The 17,695-nt window shown below is 44.9% G+C and overlaps 1 protein-coding gene across 7 annotated transcripts in view; it reads left to right on the top strand.

Annotated features, from left to right (window-relative positions):
- The first annotated feature begins 6,412 nt into the window (after positions 1-6,412).
- LOC309396218 (acetylcholinesterase-like) overlaps positions 6,413-17,695 on the top strand; it is a 28,677-nt gene continuing 17,394 nt past the window's right edge. The window contains exons 1-5 of one of the 7 annotated variants that reach the window (XM_081961157.1): positions 6,413-6,507; positions 8,656-10,174; positions 11,426-11,580; positions 12,254-12,302; positions 13,835-14,340. In XM_081961157.1, the coding sequence (XP_081817283.1) occupies positions 8,682-10,174; positions 11,426-11,580; positions 12,254-12,288 (1,683 nt within the window). In that variant the 5' untranslated portion in view covers positions 6,413-6,507; positions 8,656-8,681 and the 3' untranslated portion in view covers positions 12,289-12,302; positions 13,835-14,340. Of the gene's footprint in view, positions 6,530-8,655; positions 10,175-11,373; positions 11,581-12,253; positions 12,303-13,834; positions 14,341-17,695 lie in introns of those variants that run through there. The other 6 variants (XM_081961155.1, XM_081961156.1, XM_081961158.1 and 3 more) reach the window with 6 other exon arrangements.

Consider the following 17,695-nt stretch of genomic DNA (forward strand, 5'->3'; position numbering starts at 1 on the left):
GCTTAGCAACCAGAATTTTGGGTTCAATTGTGATCATAAGTTCTCTTCCTTTTTCTTTCTTTCTTTCTTTCTTTTTCTTTCTTCCTTCCTTCTTCCTTTCTTTCTTGTGTCTCTCTCTCCCTCTTTCTTTCTTTCCTTCCTTTCTCTTCCTTTCTTCTTTCCTTCTTCTTTCTTTCTTATGTCTCTCTCCCCCACTTACTTTCTTTCTTCATTCCTTCTTGTGCCTCTCTCTCCCTCTTTCTTTCCTTCCTTTCTCTTCCTCTTTCTTTCTTCCTTCCTTCTTTCTTTCTTGTCTCTCTCCCCCACTTATTTCCTCCCTCCCTCCCTTCCTTCCCTCCATCCTTCTTGTGTGTCTCTCTCTCCAACGTTCTTTCTTTTTCTTTCCTTCTTTCTCTTTCTTTCTCTCTTTCTCCTTCAATCTTTGTCTCTCTCTCTTTTTCTCTCTCTCTCCCTTCCTTCCTTTCTCTCTTACTCTTTCTTTCTCACTCTCCCCCCCCTCACACACACATACCTTTCAGTTGGCAAAAATTTCTCTTTTGCCAGCTGGGAGGCTGGCAAAGGAGCCTCGTTTTCCCTGCCGCCCATGGCACTTCACTTGCTGCAACTCGGACAATGGGGAGGTGGGAGTAGCGCTGTCCGGGTTTGAGGAACGGATGTTCCTTCTGTTTACGCACTTGAAAAAACCCTGCAGTTCCACACCCACAGCTGATCCCTTCTTGGCCAAAAGGGCGCCTTTTCGGTCCCAGCTGGGCGTCTGGAAGAGAGTGGCCGAAGTGGCTTCTCTCTCCTCCTCCTGCCAGCCGAAGGAAAAGCCCCGGGGAGACGGGCTCCGCGCGCTGCTCTGCCGGGCTGCCGCAGCCAATTCTCCGCTAACCCCTAAAGAAGATGATCCACCACCGCTTCTTCTTTAGAGGTCAGCGGAGGATCAGCTGCGGCAGCCCAGCAGAGCAGCGCACGGAGCCCGTCTCCCCGGGGCTTTTCCGTCAGCTGGCAGGAGGAGGAGAGAGAAGCCGCTTTGACCAACTTGTGTAAGATAAGACAGGCAGGCGGGTGAGCGCGTGACCGCGCCTTCTACATTTTCTCCGGCAGAGTCACACGCCCACACGCCTGCCTGTCTTATCTTACACAAGTTGGCTGAAGTGGCTTCTCTCTCCTTCTCTGGCCAGCCGAAGGAAAAGCCCCGGGGAGACGGGCTCCGTGCGCTGCTCTGCCGGGCTGCCACAGCCGATCCTTCGCTGACCCCTAAAGAAGAAGCGGTGGTGGATCCTCTTCTTTAGGGGTTAGCAGAGGATCGGCTGCGGCAGCCCGGCAGAGCAGCGCGCGGAGCCCGTCTCCTCGGGGCTTTTCCTTCGGCTGGCAGGACGAGGAGGAGAGAGAAAGAAGACAAAGGCCACTCTTTTGAAGATAGCAAAGTCCATTGGTAAGGCCACACTTGGAATACTGCATCCAGTTTTGTTTGCCACAATGTACAAAAGATATGGAGACTAGAAAGAGTGAAGGGAAGAGCAACAAAGATGATTAGGGGACTGGAGACTAAAACATATGAAGAACGGTTGCAGGAACTGGGTACGTCTAGTTTAATGAAAAGAAGGACTAGGGGAGACATGATAGCAGTGTTCCAATATCTCAGGGGTTGCCAAAAAGAAGAGGGAGTCAAACTATTCTCCAAAGCACCTGAGGGTAGAACAAGAAGCAATGGGTGGAAACTAATCAAGGAGAGAAGAAACCTAGAATTAAGGAGAGATTTCCAGACAGAAAAATTAATCAATGGGACAACTTGCCTCCAGAAGTTGTCAATGCTCCAAGACTGGAAGTTTTTAAGAAGATGTTGGATATCCATTTGTCTGAAGTGTAGGGTTTCCTGCCTAAGCAGGGGGTTGGACTAAAAGACCTACAAAGTCCATTCCAACTCTGTTATTCTATTCTAATATAAAATACAAAGAAGAAAAGAAAATAGGAAATTACGGGAGGGAAAGGGAACAGGGAAAAGGGGTGTGTGAGATACAATGGAGAAGAGAAAAAGAAAAGGGGGCATTGACTTCCAACTCTTCCTGGCACAGTACAAGATAAACACATTCCAACCTCAACTTTTTGCTTTTACACATTAATATATAACTATTATATTAATGTATTATATTAATATACTAACTGCAGTGGTTTCCACCAAGGTCCTCTGTTCCGGCAGGTACAGAGGTTTAATCCTATTGGTCGAAGAGTCTGACAGCTCCCTATAAAAGGGCTGCTGTCAGACTCAACTTTCGCTGGTTTGTTCTCACTTGTACTTAATAAAGAGCTGTTGTTACCATTAAGCCTGTGTGTGCCTTTCCATTACCCAATCTAACACTGGCGACGAAGGTGGGATTGGAAGGCAACTAGGCGAACCGAAAAGAGCGTAGCGATGTAGAAAGTATATCCAGCCAGGAGCTCAGCGCGGCTTCCAGCAGCCATTTTTGAACTACAAACTCAAAACGCCCTCAGAACACAAAATGGCCATTCACGCCCCACCGACTCCGTATGACCCAGTCACCAATCACTGGGACTCGTACATGCTACGATTTGACTGCTTCCTCGAGGAAAATGACCTCATGGACATCTCTGAGCTGACACTGCTCCAATCAGTTGCCTGGTCCGTGCTCCAGCAGATGCTTAGGACTCATTACGCGCCCAAGCCGTCCAAGCACGTTCGCCGGCATGAATTCAATATCAGGAAGGCAAGTCGATTAATGAGTACATTGCTGCGCTCCATAAGGCCACAGCGTACTGCGAATTCAGAGACTTAGACAAGCTGATTTTGGACCCAAGAAATGCAGAAAAGCACATGTGTTCATCGCGAGGCCGCAGAGCCCGAGAGCTCTGAAGGAGAAGAAGATGATAGCTGCCGCATGCACAGTAGCCGCCCCCAGCCAGCAACAGCGTCTCCCGCCTTGCGTGAGCTGCGGAGGAGACCATGTCAGATCAGTTTGCTGTTTCCACGATGCAACCTGCCAGCGCTGCGGGCAAAAGAGGCAGATCGCAAAGGTGTGAATTCCCTGCCATTGCCTGGCAGCCTAGAGGCACACCAAGCTGCCAAACGACACCTAGCCAAGGGGCCTGGAAGAAGCCACCACGGCGCTCAGAGGGCGATGACAGAGTAACCCACCACACATCAATCTGAAGGTCAAAGTCCTCATCGAGGACTCTCCATGTGAGATGGAGATCGACACTGGGTCATCACTGATCATAACACTGTGATCTACCCTGAAACAGGTTATCCCTAGCCTCAAGAAGCAGCACCTTTGCACCCTTGACATCCGCCTATACGATTACCAGGGAAACCAGGTCCCCATCGTGGGCCAAGGCACCTCCCAGGTGAACTTCAAGCAGTTCAGCGGGAAACTCCCAGTGACAGTGGTCAGCGGCAACCTGCAGAGCCTCCAGGGGCTAGATTAGTTCCAAGCCCTGGGCCTAGAGGTGACCGGTATCAACGCCTTGAAAGACGACAGTGCTGAAGCTATTTTTAAGGAGTTTGAGGATGTCTTCGGCACCAGTCTGGGTAAGTATGTAAGGACCCCAATTTCATTTAATTTGGACCCCAACATAGCTCCAATATGGCTAAAACCCAGGAGAGTGCCTTTTGCTCTCCACTCCAAAATTGACAGGGAAATTGGCAAGCTTGTAGGCCAGGGAATCCTAGAGCCGGTCGATCATGCACAGTGGGAGACCCCTATAGTGACACCTGTCAAATCTTACGGGTAAGTTCTCATCTGCACGGACTACAAATGCACAATTAATAAAGTGCTACAACAAAGCGCCTACCCCGTACCAATTGTACAGCACCTCCTCCATTCATTAAGCCCCGGAAAAGTTTTTGCTAAATTGGACATGGCGCAGGCATACCAACAATTGCCTGTAGATGGTGCTATGGCGGAGGCCCATACCATTGTGACACACAGGGGTGCATTCAAATGTCACCGCCTGCAATTCGGTGTTAGTATCACCCCTGGAGTGTTCTAAAGTGTCATGGAATGGTTTTGCAAGGGATTCCAGGAGTCATCCCCTATTTCGACGACATATTGGTATTGGCTGCAAATGAGGCACAACTTTTAAAATGAGTATGAACAGTTTTCACTAGAATTAGAGACAAAGGTCTCCGTCTCAAAAAGGAGAAATTCCAAATTAACGTACCAAGGGTTGAATTCCTAGGGTACCTGATCGACGGCTCTGGGATTCACCCGACCACACAAAAAATAAAAGCAATTCAGGATGCCCCTACATCTCGCAATCAAACTGAGCTGCAGGTGCTCTTTGGACTCCTCAATTTTTACAGCACCATTCTTAAACAGAATGCCACCATTGCTGATCCCCTACATCGTCTCCTGGCTAAAAATGCAAAGTGGTCCTGGGGAAAAGCCGAGGCTGCCACATTTGCTGCAGTAAAACGACTCCTCTCAGCGGATTCTTTCTTCGTCCAGTACAGCCAGACCCTGCCGTTGTTGCTGACCTCCGAAGCTTCACCGTTCGGTGTCGGCAACATCCTCAGCCATCGTATGCCCAATGGAACCAAAGCCCCTATTACATTTTACTCCAGGACCCTATGCGCCGCAGAGCAGAACTACACCCAGATTGACCGTAAGGCTTTGGCTGCTGTGGCAGGAGTAAAAAGGTTCCACGAGTACCTTTATGGACGGGACTTCAAACTGATTACAGACCACAAGCCGTTGTTGGGTTTACTGGCTGGGGACTTTCCTACCCCAGTGTCTTTATCAAGCCGCATGACCAGATGGACTATTCTCCTGGCTGCCTACTCCTACCGCCTTATCCACTGACCTGGGTCCACTTTGGGGCACGCTGATGCTCTCAGCCACTGTCTGCTGCCTGAACTTCTTGCTGACCCTACCCCAAGATGCCAGTCCTCATCATCGATTGCCTGGAGACTGGGCCTGTCTCGTCCAATGACGTTGCCTGTCACTCTGCGAAGGACTCCACCATCAAGCAAATTTTGAACTGGGTGTGGAGGGGGTGGCTAAAGGGGCCTGTTGGGACGGATTTTAAAATGTACTTTGCAAAACACAACGAATTATCGGTGGTAAATGGCTATCTACTGTGGGGGGACCGGGTTGTTGTTCCACCCAATCTGTGCATTGCAGTATTAGAGGCTTTACATGTAGGGCATCCTGGAGTTGTCAGGATGAAGTCTTTGGCTAGAAGTTATGTGTGGTGGCCTAACATTAACAGGGAAATCGAAGAATGGGTGGCTACGGGCACCCCAGAGGCACACGCTAAGAAGTGGGAGTGACCTCAAGCACCATGGTCTAGGATGCACATTGACTTTGCTGGCCCAGTTCACGGCCAGACATTCTTAGTAATTGTGGACGCCTACTTGAAGTGGTTAGAGGTAGTCCTGATGACCTCCACAACTGCAGAAGCGGTCATCAAGGTGCTACGGAGACTTTTCTCCACGCACGGCCTGCCCGACATCTTGGTCTCTGACCAAGAGAGGGCCCCAATTCACGGCCATGCAATTTGAGACCTTCCTAGCAGTTCAGGGAATCAGGCATGCCCTGGTTGCACCATTCCATCCGGCCTCCAATGGTCAGGCGGAGAGAATAGTGAGATCTGCAAAAGAGGCCCGAGTTAGCCAAAGCCCTACCCAAATGGAGCAAACACTCACTCCTTCCACAGTTAGCTCAAGCCAGCAGCCAGCTCCGAGTGAACAGGCTCCAAAAACTCCAGCCGTGGCCTGTGAAAAGTTCCAGGAGCTTCCACCAAGCAGAGCTGCAGAGCAAACAGGTCCGTCCGACCTGTCAAACGAAACCCCTCCTAGTGAACTGCGCAGGTCAAGCAGAGCTACCCAAAAGCCCGCCTAGCTGTGTGACTACGTTAGCAGTAGGATTGTTCCATCTAAGAGGGGAGGGGTGTTAGATTCTTCTACTAACTGCAGTGGTTTCCACCAAGGTCCTCCCTTCCGGTGGGAACAGAGGTTTAATCCTATTGGTCGAAGGGTCTGACAGCTCCCTATAAAAGGGCTGCTGTCAGACTCAACCTTCGCTGGATTGTTCTTACTCATTGTGGTTAATAAAGAGCTGTGGTTACCGTTAAGCCTGTGTGTGCCTATCCATTACCCAATCTAACACTGTCTGTCCTACTACATTTTTAGAGTCATCTCATTTAGGGTCACATCAGGTATCTGTTATTTGCTTTCAAGTTCTTTAGTTGCTTTGAAATCTGGACAGATGTTGTAATGGCTCTTTTCAAGGCTGCAGGTTACACACCAGAGATAGTGACTGTCCTTTGCTCTGGAGTTCTCTCACCCCATTTGAAGGAACTTCCCTGTTTTTTCCATGTCTTTGATATTGGAGCCTTTTGCCAAAACCTTCAGCTTCCTCCCCCTTTATGGACAGAATCCGGTTGGTCAATGCACCTTCCTGCAATATATAAAGTTCCTCTTTTCATGATCTTTTTTTTTGTGTGTGTGAGTAGGATACAGCCTGGTCATCTCTGAAGCTGCTTTCTTCTTTCGAATAACAAATAATCCCGTTAAATCTGACAAGTGAGTAAATCTGCAGAATTTTTGAAAAACAGTGGATTTTTTTCCAGAGAATTAGAAGATGATTTTAAGGAAAGAGGCTAGAATTTCTTGTTTTTTCTGGCTGGTTAATTCTATTTAGGCTAGTTATTTCTATTCCAGGCTAAACATAACGTTAAAGAGACAACAATTTAACAACGTTAAATCTGACAAGTGAGTAAATCTGAAGAATTTTTGAAAAACAGTGGATTTTTTTCCAGAGAATTAGAAGATGATTTTTAGGAAAGAGGCTAGAATTTCTTGTTTTTTCTGGCTGGTTAATTCTATTTAGGCTAGTTATTTCTATTCCAGGCTAAACATAACGTTAAAGAGACAACAATTTCTTCAGCCACAATAGGAAATGCCTGCTAGCGTTTGAGACACAGAGAGCAAGAGTTGAAAAGAAAAGCAGTGAAGATAAAACCCAGAGTGGGCTGTCATTTCTTCTAGGTTCAGAAATGTGCTTGCAAATTCCTATCATCTTTATCTAGCAATAAGACCAGTAAAAAATCAGTGGGATATTCCTCTAGGTAGATGCTGATAGAATTGCATTTCGTAAAGCACTTGTGCAATTGGACTGGATACATCATGGGATGGGAGGTATTATTTCTACTTTGCTTTGTTTTAATATTGCTGGCTGTACAGTTGACAACTTGTTCAGTTTTGGAGTCTGTCTTGCTCCTCGAGGACAAATAATGTTAGGTCTTCTTCAGGAAGTCTACAGAAATGCTTCTTAGGCAGCCTAGAGCACCTGCTGAGAAAAGCATGTGTGGATGGGAAAATATTAAGGTTGGGGCAGAGTTCCCCAACCTTTTCGGTTGTGGATCGCCGTGTGTGTGTGTGTGTAGAGGGGAACAATCTGTGTGTGCAGCAGGCACATACGCATGCTGCTTGTGTGAGTGGGGATGCATGCATGCTCACACACTCATCTGCCACCTACGTGGCCTGGTTCCAAAAGTCTCAAGGCCTGTAATGGGCCACAACTCAGAGATTGGGCACCCTTGGGTTGGGGAAAAGTAGCTGTTCTAAAAAATATTTCTGAGGCTAGCCTTTGTGTGAAAGAGAACAGGAAATCCCGTGGTGATCAGATTTACTGAGTTTCCAGGTTCAGAGGAGAAGTTGAAAGTGTGCTCTTTATCTTTTCAGTTGTACCTAACTTTTAACTCCCAAAATTCTGGGACTTGAAGTCCACACCTCTTAAAGTTGCTAAGATTGAGAAACAGTGATTTATAGCCTTTTATAGATTAGCTGTCTCCATTTTTTTTCTGATACTTTACAATTTTGCTTATTTTGCCATTCTTACCACAACTGGTTTTTAAAAGAAATTTTATTGCACAACGTACCCAAAAGAGGGCACACTTACCTTGGCAATCCTAGGTGTTAGATCGGGTGAAAGAAGGCACACTCAGGCTTCAGAGTAACAAACAGCTCTTTATTAGCAAAAGTCAGCTATGTACAGTCCAGCAAAGGTTCAGTCTGACAGCAGCCCTTTTATAGTTGTCAGACCCTTTGACCAATCAGATTGAATCTCTTTTCCCACCGAGGACCTTGGTGTAAACCATTACCAATGTTTCTGGTATCTAACCCTAGGTTTCAGTGACTCTTCTGGCTTGACAAGGTGGGTGGATTTAAAACAAGTTCTGAGCAGTAAAAATGTTGATTTGGGGTAATTTCTATTGTTATTTATTTCAGTTATATCATAATTTACAAGATAGGGCTGAGTACACCAAGTTCCAGAATAGGATTCTGGAATGTTAGAAACTTATTCTAACTTATTATGTTATATATTATCTGTATTCTAACTGTATTAGAACACAGATAATACATAACAACACTGTATTGGGAATCCTGGAGAAGATCTACTAGCAATTCTGTGTAAAACTGTCCATTCCCTGAGCAAGGGGATCAGGAATCAAGAGTTCTAAGCGGTTCTTCTAGAACATTGGAGATACATCATGGAGAAGGGCAGAGGTGACAAGTCATTCCCTGCTCACCATTGGTGTCCTCAGCAAAAAGGGAGCCCCACCATCACAATAAAATAATCATGAGTTGGCGTAAGGTGTGCTTATACAGTATTGGAATAATCTCATATTGGTTGTAACATTTTCCAGGTCAACCGACTCGTCCTACTGTTGCAATGCCTTGTCTACTATGCCCGTCTCTCTTGTGCTGCCTCCTCCTCTTCCTCCTTCCCTTTCCATTAACCTCCAGTTCTGCATCTAAGGGAGACACAGTGGTCATAACCAGCAGTGGCCCTATTAAGGGCAAGCAGTTCCTGGCTGGCCCTGGATCTGTGACAGCCTATCTAGGCATTCCTTATGCTGAGCCTCCCCTGGGGAAGTTGCGTCTCCAGAAACCTCTTCCACATCAGCCATGGAGTCAAACCTTGGAGGCCACCAATTTTGGCAATTCCTGTCCTCAATTTATTTTCCGGGATGTCCCTGAATCAGAGATGTGGTCTCCTAAAACACCACTGTCAGAAGATTGCCTTTCCCTCAACATCTGGGTGCCACACCCACAGCCTACTTCACCAGTGCCTGTTTTGGTCTGGATACATGGAGGGGGATATTTAATGGGCGCGTCTTCTCTGGATATGTACAATGGGGCATCCTTGGCTGCCACTGAGAACGTCATTGTGGTCACCATCAATTATCGCTTGGGAGCCCTGGGCTTTCTGTATTTGCCACCTGTTGCACCAGGCAACCTAGGCTTATTGGACCAACAGCTGGCCCTGAAGTGGATAAAAGAGAATGCAGCTGCCTTTGGCGGAGATCCTTCTCGGGTGACCCTTTTTGGCGCCAGTGCTGGAGGAGCTTGTGTGAATCTCCATCTTCTCACACCAAAAAGCCAGGACCTTTTTGCCCAAGCGGTGATCCAGAGCGGAACAGTCAATGCCTTCTGGGCTTGGAAGTCTCCTGAGGATGCCAAACAGTTATCACTGGAATTTATTCATCTCCTAGGTTGCTCCGAGGACAATAATATCAACATAGGGCATTGTCTGCAAACCAAAAATGTTTCTGAATTTATTCGGCATGAAACATCTCTGTTCTTCAAAGGTGGCTTCGTTGCAAATTTTCCCTTCGTGCCAACCACAGATGGGGAGTTTTTGCTTGGTGAACCAGAAAAGCTGATGGAGGAGGGGCAAATTCAGGTCAAACCAGTCCTCATAGGTGAAACCTCTGATGAAGGAGCCTTATTTATTTTCACTAACATCACCCACAGCCTTATCAATCAGGAGCAGCTTCTGAAAGGGATACATCTGTTAGTGCCAAATGCAACTGAAGATGTTGTTCAGGCTATTGCACTGAAGTACAGTGAAGGACAACAGGGCCCAGAACAATTCCGATCTGCTCTGTCCCACTTCTATACAGATTGGATCATTGCATGCCCATTGAAGGAAGCTGTAGGAAATATCAGGAAAACTGGGAGTCCTGTATATGCCTATTTATTCACACATCGCCCTTCATGGTCAGTTTGGCCAGAATGGATTGGGGCAACTCACGGTGCTGAGGTTTCTTATGTTTTTGGAACCCTTGAATCAGTGCTGCCTGTCAATCAAACATATACAGAGGCTGAAGCCAGACTGAGCCGTAAGATTATGCATTACTGGGCAGAGTTTGCCAGAACTGGGTAAGTGGTTCACTTTATTTCAAAAATCTCTATTTTAAATCCAAAAAAATGCATTCCATTCAACAAATGCACTTTAAATCTAAAGTAATGCAGCCATAAAGTAATGCACACTTTTCCTTTCCATATGTTTACAGGTTGTGTTAATACAAGCAGTTCATGATTTATAACTACAGTTGGGACTAGAATTTCTGTTGTCAAGCAAGACAGTTGTTAAGTGAAACATGCCCAATTTAAAAACCTTTCTTACCACAGTTATTAAGCAAATCACTGCAATTGTTAAGTACAATATATGATTATGTGACTCCAGCTTCCTCCACTAACTTTGCTAGTTGAAAGTCAGCTGGAAAGGTTGCAAATGTTGATCATGTAACCCCGGGACATTGCAGCTATTGTAACTACATGCCAGTTGCCAAGCAGCCAAATTTTGATCACGTGACCGTGAGGATGCTGCAATCGTTGGAAGTGCAAGGAACAGTTGTAAGTCACTTTTTTCAGGGCCATTGTAACCTTGAATGGATGTTAAATGATAGTTGTAAGTCAAAGACTACCTATACTGGAAACAGCCCTGAATTTCTAAGGATTCTTAATAATGTCCCTTATAGATAATTGTTCTTTTATGAGTTCAGTGGTATCACACCTATTCCAGGGTACATTATTTCTCCAAGCGGAATAAAGAAGGCAAAAGGGGGATAAGAAACAGGGTGTTACTCTACTATTAAGAGAATGAGCAAAGGCTTGCAAGGGAGTAAGTAGTGAAGAGGAAACTCACAAGATGGAGGGTGCCCAGGGTGTCTGGATTGGAACTGGCAGATCCAAAAGTCTACGAGGAGCTGACCTGGGTTTGGATCAGCAAGGAGGAGACACAAGAGATTTCACCAAGCCAAACTCCACCCCTCCCACAAAGTCCCTTTTGGGAGTTCCCCTTGGATGTGGTTTCTCAAGTCAAAACCAGTCTCTTTGGAAAAGAGCTACATCAGAATAACAGAATTGGAAAGGATCTTGGAGCTCTTCTAGTCCAACCTCCTGCTCAAGCAGTTGCGACGCAGGCAACTAGAACGAGCCCATTTCCATTCTGGACAAGTGGCTGTCCAATCTCTTCTTCAAAACCTCCAGCGATGAAGCACTCATAGCTTCTGAAGGCAACTTCTGTTCCACTGATCAACTGTTCTCACTGTCAGGAAATTTCTCCTTATTTCTAGGTTGGTTCTCCCCTTGATTCGTTTCCATCAATGTCCTTTTCTTCCTCCTTAGGAATCCCACTGGGTTAGTGGCCAGCAAGGATGAGTGGCCACTCTATAATGCCACAGAGCAGAATTTCTTCCTTCTTAATACTGAACCATTCCAGGAAAGGATGGTAGAGCACTGTGACTTTTTAAAGAGCCATTTGTCAAAGGCTGAAGAGACACGTAAGTTCTGCTATTAGTTCTGCCTTTGGAAGGGAGTAATGGTTGATAGAAAATATGTTTTTAAAAATCATTTATATATCAGATATAGAGATCACCCATCTCACTCATAGAGCAATCTCGAAAAATTGATTTTATTGCCACTCTTTGCTGAAACATACTCATTTGATTTTACACTGGGCAATTTTGTAATGCTAGTGATAAATTTTGTAGAGCAAGCATATTTCATGACATCCCAAGAGTTGGGTCTCTAGTAATGTCCGCTAAGTAAGCCTTAGTTGCTCACATAAAGATGACAACAACAACAATAACGAATCACAAAACATCTGGCTCACCACTTGACGACCAACGTCATTGGCAAAATCCCTCTCAGTCAATTGCAAAAGGCAGCTCTATTTGGAATAGCTTACATCCTGCAATGGTAGCTTTAATATCATCAAAAAATATCTGCCCATCCCAGCTTTTGGGAAGGACAGAGTAAGAGGACAAAAAATGTCAAATCCTAAACATCTGGCTGACCATGTGAAGAACAATAATGTTTTGATATATATATTTAATAAATATAGTATATTTTGCCATAAATCATGGAATCCTCAGAATCCTACTTCTAGATTCAGATTCTCTAGTGATAAGATGTACACCTTATCTTGATATTGTATTTTTCTTTGTTCTGCAGAGAAGTCTGAAGGTGATTCTGTTTCATCAGACTAGGAAGAAGACAGGAGGTAGGAATCCAGTGCTTGGTTGTAGTAATGGCCGGCAATTGGGATCAAGTTGGATGATTTCAGAAGGGGGCTAGACTTCTTTCTAAATAGTGATTTCACATCGGCATTCCAAACCATTTTTAAATAGCACTTTTGTGGCTCAGCTTCGCTCTGTGGAGTGGAAGCTCTCCAAACTGATACCAATGGCCTTTTTGGAAGAGGAACCTGGAGAAACCTCTAGATCTCAGCATAAACAATGACAGATCTTGGGCATAGGGGAAGGAAGGAATGAGCCACGAAGAGTAGCTTACAGAGAAATCATGCAGTGCTGAGAAAGAGAAAGCATGAGAATGAAATTCAGCCTGGGGGGGGGGGGAATCAGTTTTCAGATGAATGGGACTATTTAATAGACAAATGGAGACATTAGGAATGTGTCCTTGTAGCCCAGTGATAAATGCTATCAGGACATTCCCATAGGCACCCCTGAATCTCAAGATGCAAATATTTCTTCTAACTAAGACCATTGTCCTCTCTAGATGACAGAAGGGCAGAAAGTAACTTGAGATCAGTTAGGTTATTAATTACCAATGTGTATGCATGCATATAAATCCCCTCCATTTTCAAATGTATAAATATGAGTGAATCTGTCAGGTCTGCCATTATAATGGCTTGAGCCTACTTCGCTGGCATCCTGCCATAAAATATGGGGAGGGGGAGGACAGGATGACAGAATCCAGAGGTGCCAATCTGGAACAGACTGGCTGATCCAATAACATACGCATGAGAACGGAATGTGAAACTCTACCAAAGAGCCATCAAACCTTAAAGCTGTTACCAAAACTCCTAATATTATTGGACTCTTAAAACTGATGAAGATGGGAGGGCCCTGGAGAAGGGGAAAAGGCAGGCTTTGTGCGGGAATACTCAGATCCAGCTTTTCTTGCGCTGTAACCACTTGGCTTTAGTAAAAGTATACCTTTTGCTACAAATGGATTCGAGGGTCTTTCTTTCCTAAACATCCAAGCTGAGACAAGCCTGACAGCATCCTTTTCTCTGCATTTTCTCGAGGGAATTTCTCCAGTGTTAACAGTAAATACTGAAGTGAGCCTTGATTATGAGCTTTGGATCCTGCATTTTGATTCCACAAACCCCTCCAGGTTTAGTATAAGGGGATTACAAAGGACCTTAGGTGGACTTTTAAGGTTAAGATTAAGGCACCAGGCTAGACATCAGGAGGTTGTATGTTCTAATCCTCCCTTAGCCATGAAAGGCAAAAAGGTAGGATTAGAATTCATAGTCTGAAAACTTTTAGCCTGGTGACTTAATCTCAAAAATCCATCTAAGGTGCTCTGTGTTCCTTAGCCTGATTTTAGAGTAGTCACTCTCTCTCAGCCCAACCTACCTCAAAGGGTTGTTGTTGTGGGGAAAATTGGAGGAGGAGGAAGGAATGTGGGGTATGTTCTCCACCTTGGGTTATTTGTAAAAATAATAAAGGCGAGATACATATAATAAACAAAAAATTAATAAAATTATCTTATTCTACCTTACTACAGAGAAGAGCATCCTAGAATCTCTGCTTTTCCTGTGTCTTGAACTGGCCTACTATGAAGGACTGCCCTTTAGGTTGAATCTCTTTGAAAATGGCATCCATATGTCAAAGGCACCATTTGAAAACCTAGCTACAGTTCTGTTGGCTTCAGAATAGTGGTTGTGTGTTTATTTCTCTCAGGAACCAGTCAAGACCTCCCCTTAAAGCCTGGAGAAATGATGACAAGCTGCACCAGAGAACCTTCCAGAAGCATCCATTGTCCTTTCAGGGACTGATTGGTGGGAACTTGGAAGACAAATAAGGAGACAACTAAAACCCACATCACTTTTGCTGTTAAAATAATAAATTGCTAGGAGTAATTTGTTACATCTTGATTTGAGACAGGCTTTTAATTAATCCCCTCCCTCAAAAAGAACCTCTTAATAAATACTGTCTGAATTCTTAGGCTAAAAATCTCTTTATTTTCACAACAATGTCAGAATCTGATGCAATATGGAAAAACAAATAAAGGAAACTGGAATTCTGCCAAATTCTGATAGAACCCAAAGTTTCACATATGTTTTTCATAGGTTTCAATCTAATAAATGGGCAGGTTTGATATTCTGGGTATCAACATTATTTTAATATACCCTGATATGAAGAAACCAGTTTAGGCAGGATGATTACATTGGGACATGATTCATTTAATTAGAGATGTTTTCTCATGTGCTGTAAGAACAGTTTCAATCGGAGATACTAGTAGTTACTGGAATCCATGTGTCCTGGTTTGGAAAGGTAGGGTTAGGGTTAGGGTCAGCAGAAATTCATATCATTAAGAGTTGGGCTTTTCAAAGTTTTCCCCTTAGCAGCTATCTACTGAAACTACCTCCATTACCTTCCCATATCCCAAACTCCCAATGTTTCTCTACACCAGAGGTGATATTCAGCCGGTTCTGACCAGTTCTGGAGAACCGGTAGCGGAAAATTTTAGTAGTTCGGAGAACCAGTAAATACAACCTCTGGCTGGCCACACCTCCAGGACTTCTCTAGTATTTGTGGACTTGGCTTGGTCTAGGATAGTCACAGTTTCTCAATTGAAACTATGGTTCAGTCCATAAGTTGTGAAATTAAAGAGTTTTCATCATGCCCTCTGACTGGCACTCTGACAAATTGGCCCTTTTTCTGCAAGAAAACAAGCAAGCTCAGAGAGCACCAAGGGTTCCTCATTTCAACCCTGAGCTACAACTATTGTCCTTTAAAGTAGAATAATTTGACCGTGGTAGCCTCAGGAGTCTTCTCCAACATTTAAGTTGAAAGGTGTCAATACTTCCCATCCTGCTTCTTTAAATTCCAAACTTTTGCTGCCATAGAGTGTCACAGGGAATACCATAATGTAAAACTAATCCTCCAAACACACAAGACTGCTTATGTAAAGGGTTTATAAGGATCAATGTACTGCCATTGACCTGGTAATTGGCAAACATTGCTATCATGGGAGGAGAACCAACTGAGCTAATCTTGGCTGTACACATGCCAGAGTTGCATTTGTAGTGTACCTCTTTCTCTCACCAATAAACCAACATTTCCTTCCTGAAGGCATATTACAAACTGGAGCCTCAGACGTCCTTGGGCTGGGGAGGCCCCACTCTATGGATTATCTCCCCACTTGAATTGAGATCTGCTCCCACATTTTGACCTGGAAAGGCATCAAACTCTGTAAACTCTTTTCTGGCCTATCCCATAAAACACAGCCCAGAACAGTTGTGTGAAACAAATCTTGGCTCCTTCTTTGACAAGGTAACCACTCTGATTGATAAAGAAAAGACCTGGAATGTACAGCGTTTAATCAGGATGCCTGTGGCAGTGTCATTAACCAGCCATTGAAATGTGGGTTTGAATCGCAGTGCAGTAAGGGGAGTCCACAACTGAATGAAGAACCATATGCAAAGCATCAGCGTTAATAATTCTGTATCAGCTGAAGAATGTAGTCTCTTATGTGCAAATTAATTAGCATAGAACTTAGAATCATAGGGCTGAAAAGGACCTTAGAGGTCTTCTACCATGTGTATCATTTTTTTATTATATATACCACTTTATAATGCCTTGGTAAGGCCACACTTGGAATACTGCATCCAGTTTTGTTTGCCACAATGTACAAAAGATATGGAGACTAGAAAGAGTGAAGGGAAGAGCAACAAAGAGGATTAGGGGACTGGAGGCTAAAACATGAAGAACGGTTGCAGGAACTGGGTACGTCTAGTTTAATGAAAAGAAGTACTAGGGGAGACATGATAGCAGTGTTCCAATATCTCAGGGGCTGCCACAAAGAAGAGGGAGTCAAACTATTCTCCAAAGCACCTGAGGGTAGAACAAGAAGCAATCAGTGGAAACTAATCAAGGAGAGAAGAAACCTAGAATTAAGGAGAGATTTCCAGACAGAAAAATTAATCAATGGGACAACTTGCCTCCAGAAGTTGTCAATACTCCAAGACTGGAAGTTTTTAAGAAGATGTTGGATATCCATTTGTCTGAAGTGTAGGGTTTCCTGCCTAAGCAGGGGGTTGGATTAGAAGACCTACAAAGTCCCTTCCAACTCTGTTATTCTATTCTAATATAAAATACAAAGAAGAAAAGAAAATAGGAAATTAGGGGAGGGAAAAGGAACAGGGAAAAGGGGGTGTGAGATACAATGGAGAAGAGAAAAAGAAAGAGAAGGGGGCATTGACTTTCAAGTCTTCCTGGCACAGTACAAGATAAACCTCAACTTTTTGCTTTTACACATTAATATATAACTATTATATTAATATATAATATTAATATACTAACTCCAGTGGTTTCCACCAAGATCCTCTGTTCCGGCAGGAACAGAGGTTTAATCCTATTGGTCGAAGGGTCTGACAGCTCCCTATAAAAGGGCTGCTGTCAGACTCAACCTTCACTGGATTGTTCACACTTGTACTTAATAAAGAGCTCTTGTTACCATTAAGCCTGTGTGTGCCTTTCCATTACCCAATCTAACACTGGCGACAAAGGTGGGATTGGAAGGCAACTAGGTAAACCGAAAAGATCGTAGCGATGTAGCAAGAATATCCAGCCAGGAGCTCAGTGCGGCTTCCAGCAGCCATTTTTGAACGGCAAACTCAAAACGCCCTCAGAACACAAAATGGCCATTCACGGCCCACCGACTCCGTATGACCCAGTCACCGAACACTGGTACATGCTACGATTTGACTGCTTCCTCAAGGAAAATGACCTCATGGGCCTTTCTGAAGGCCGCAAGAAGAACATGTTCCTCAGGTACTGTGGCCGGGAAGTGTTTGAGATGGCAAAAGACATCTCTGAGCTGACACCGCTCCAATCAGTTTCCTGGTCCGTGCTCCAGCAGACGCTTAGGACTCTTTATGCGCCCAAGCCGTCCAAGCACGTTCGCCGGCATGAATTCAATATCAGGAATCAAGAGGAGGGCGAGTCGATTAATGAGTACGTTGCTGCGCTCCATAAGGCCATAGCGTACTGCGAATTCAGAGACTTAGACGAGCTGATTTTGGACCCAAGAAGCGCGGAAAAGCACATGTGTTCATTGCGAGGCCTCAGAGCCCGAGAGCTCTGAAGGAGAAGAAGATGATAGCTGCCGCATGCGCAGTAGCCGCGCCCAGCCGGCATGCACATTCAAACAGCGTCTCCCGCCTTGCACGAGCTGTGGAGGAGATCATGTCAGATCGGTTTGCCGTTTCCACGATGCAACCTGCCAGCGCTGCGAGCAAAAGAGGCACATCGCAAAGGTGTGAATTCCCTGCCATTGCCTGGCAGCCTAGAGGCGCACCAAGCCGCCAACCGAGGCCCAGCCAAGGGGCCTGGAAGAAGCCACCACAGCGCTCAATAAGGC

Source organism: Natrix helvetica (assembly GCF_964273705.1).
Source record: "Natrix helvetica genome assembly, chromosome: 1".
Classification (NCBI taxonomy): Eukaryota; Metazoa; Chordata; class Lepidosauria; order Squamata; family Natricidae; genus Natrix; species Natrix helvetica.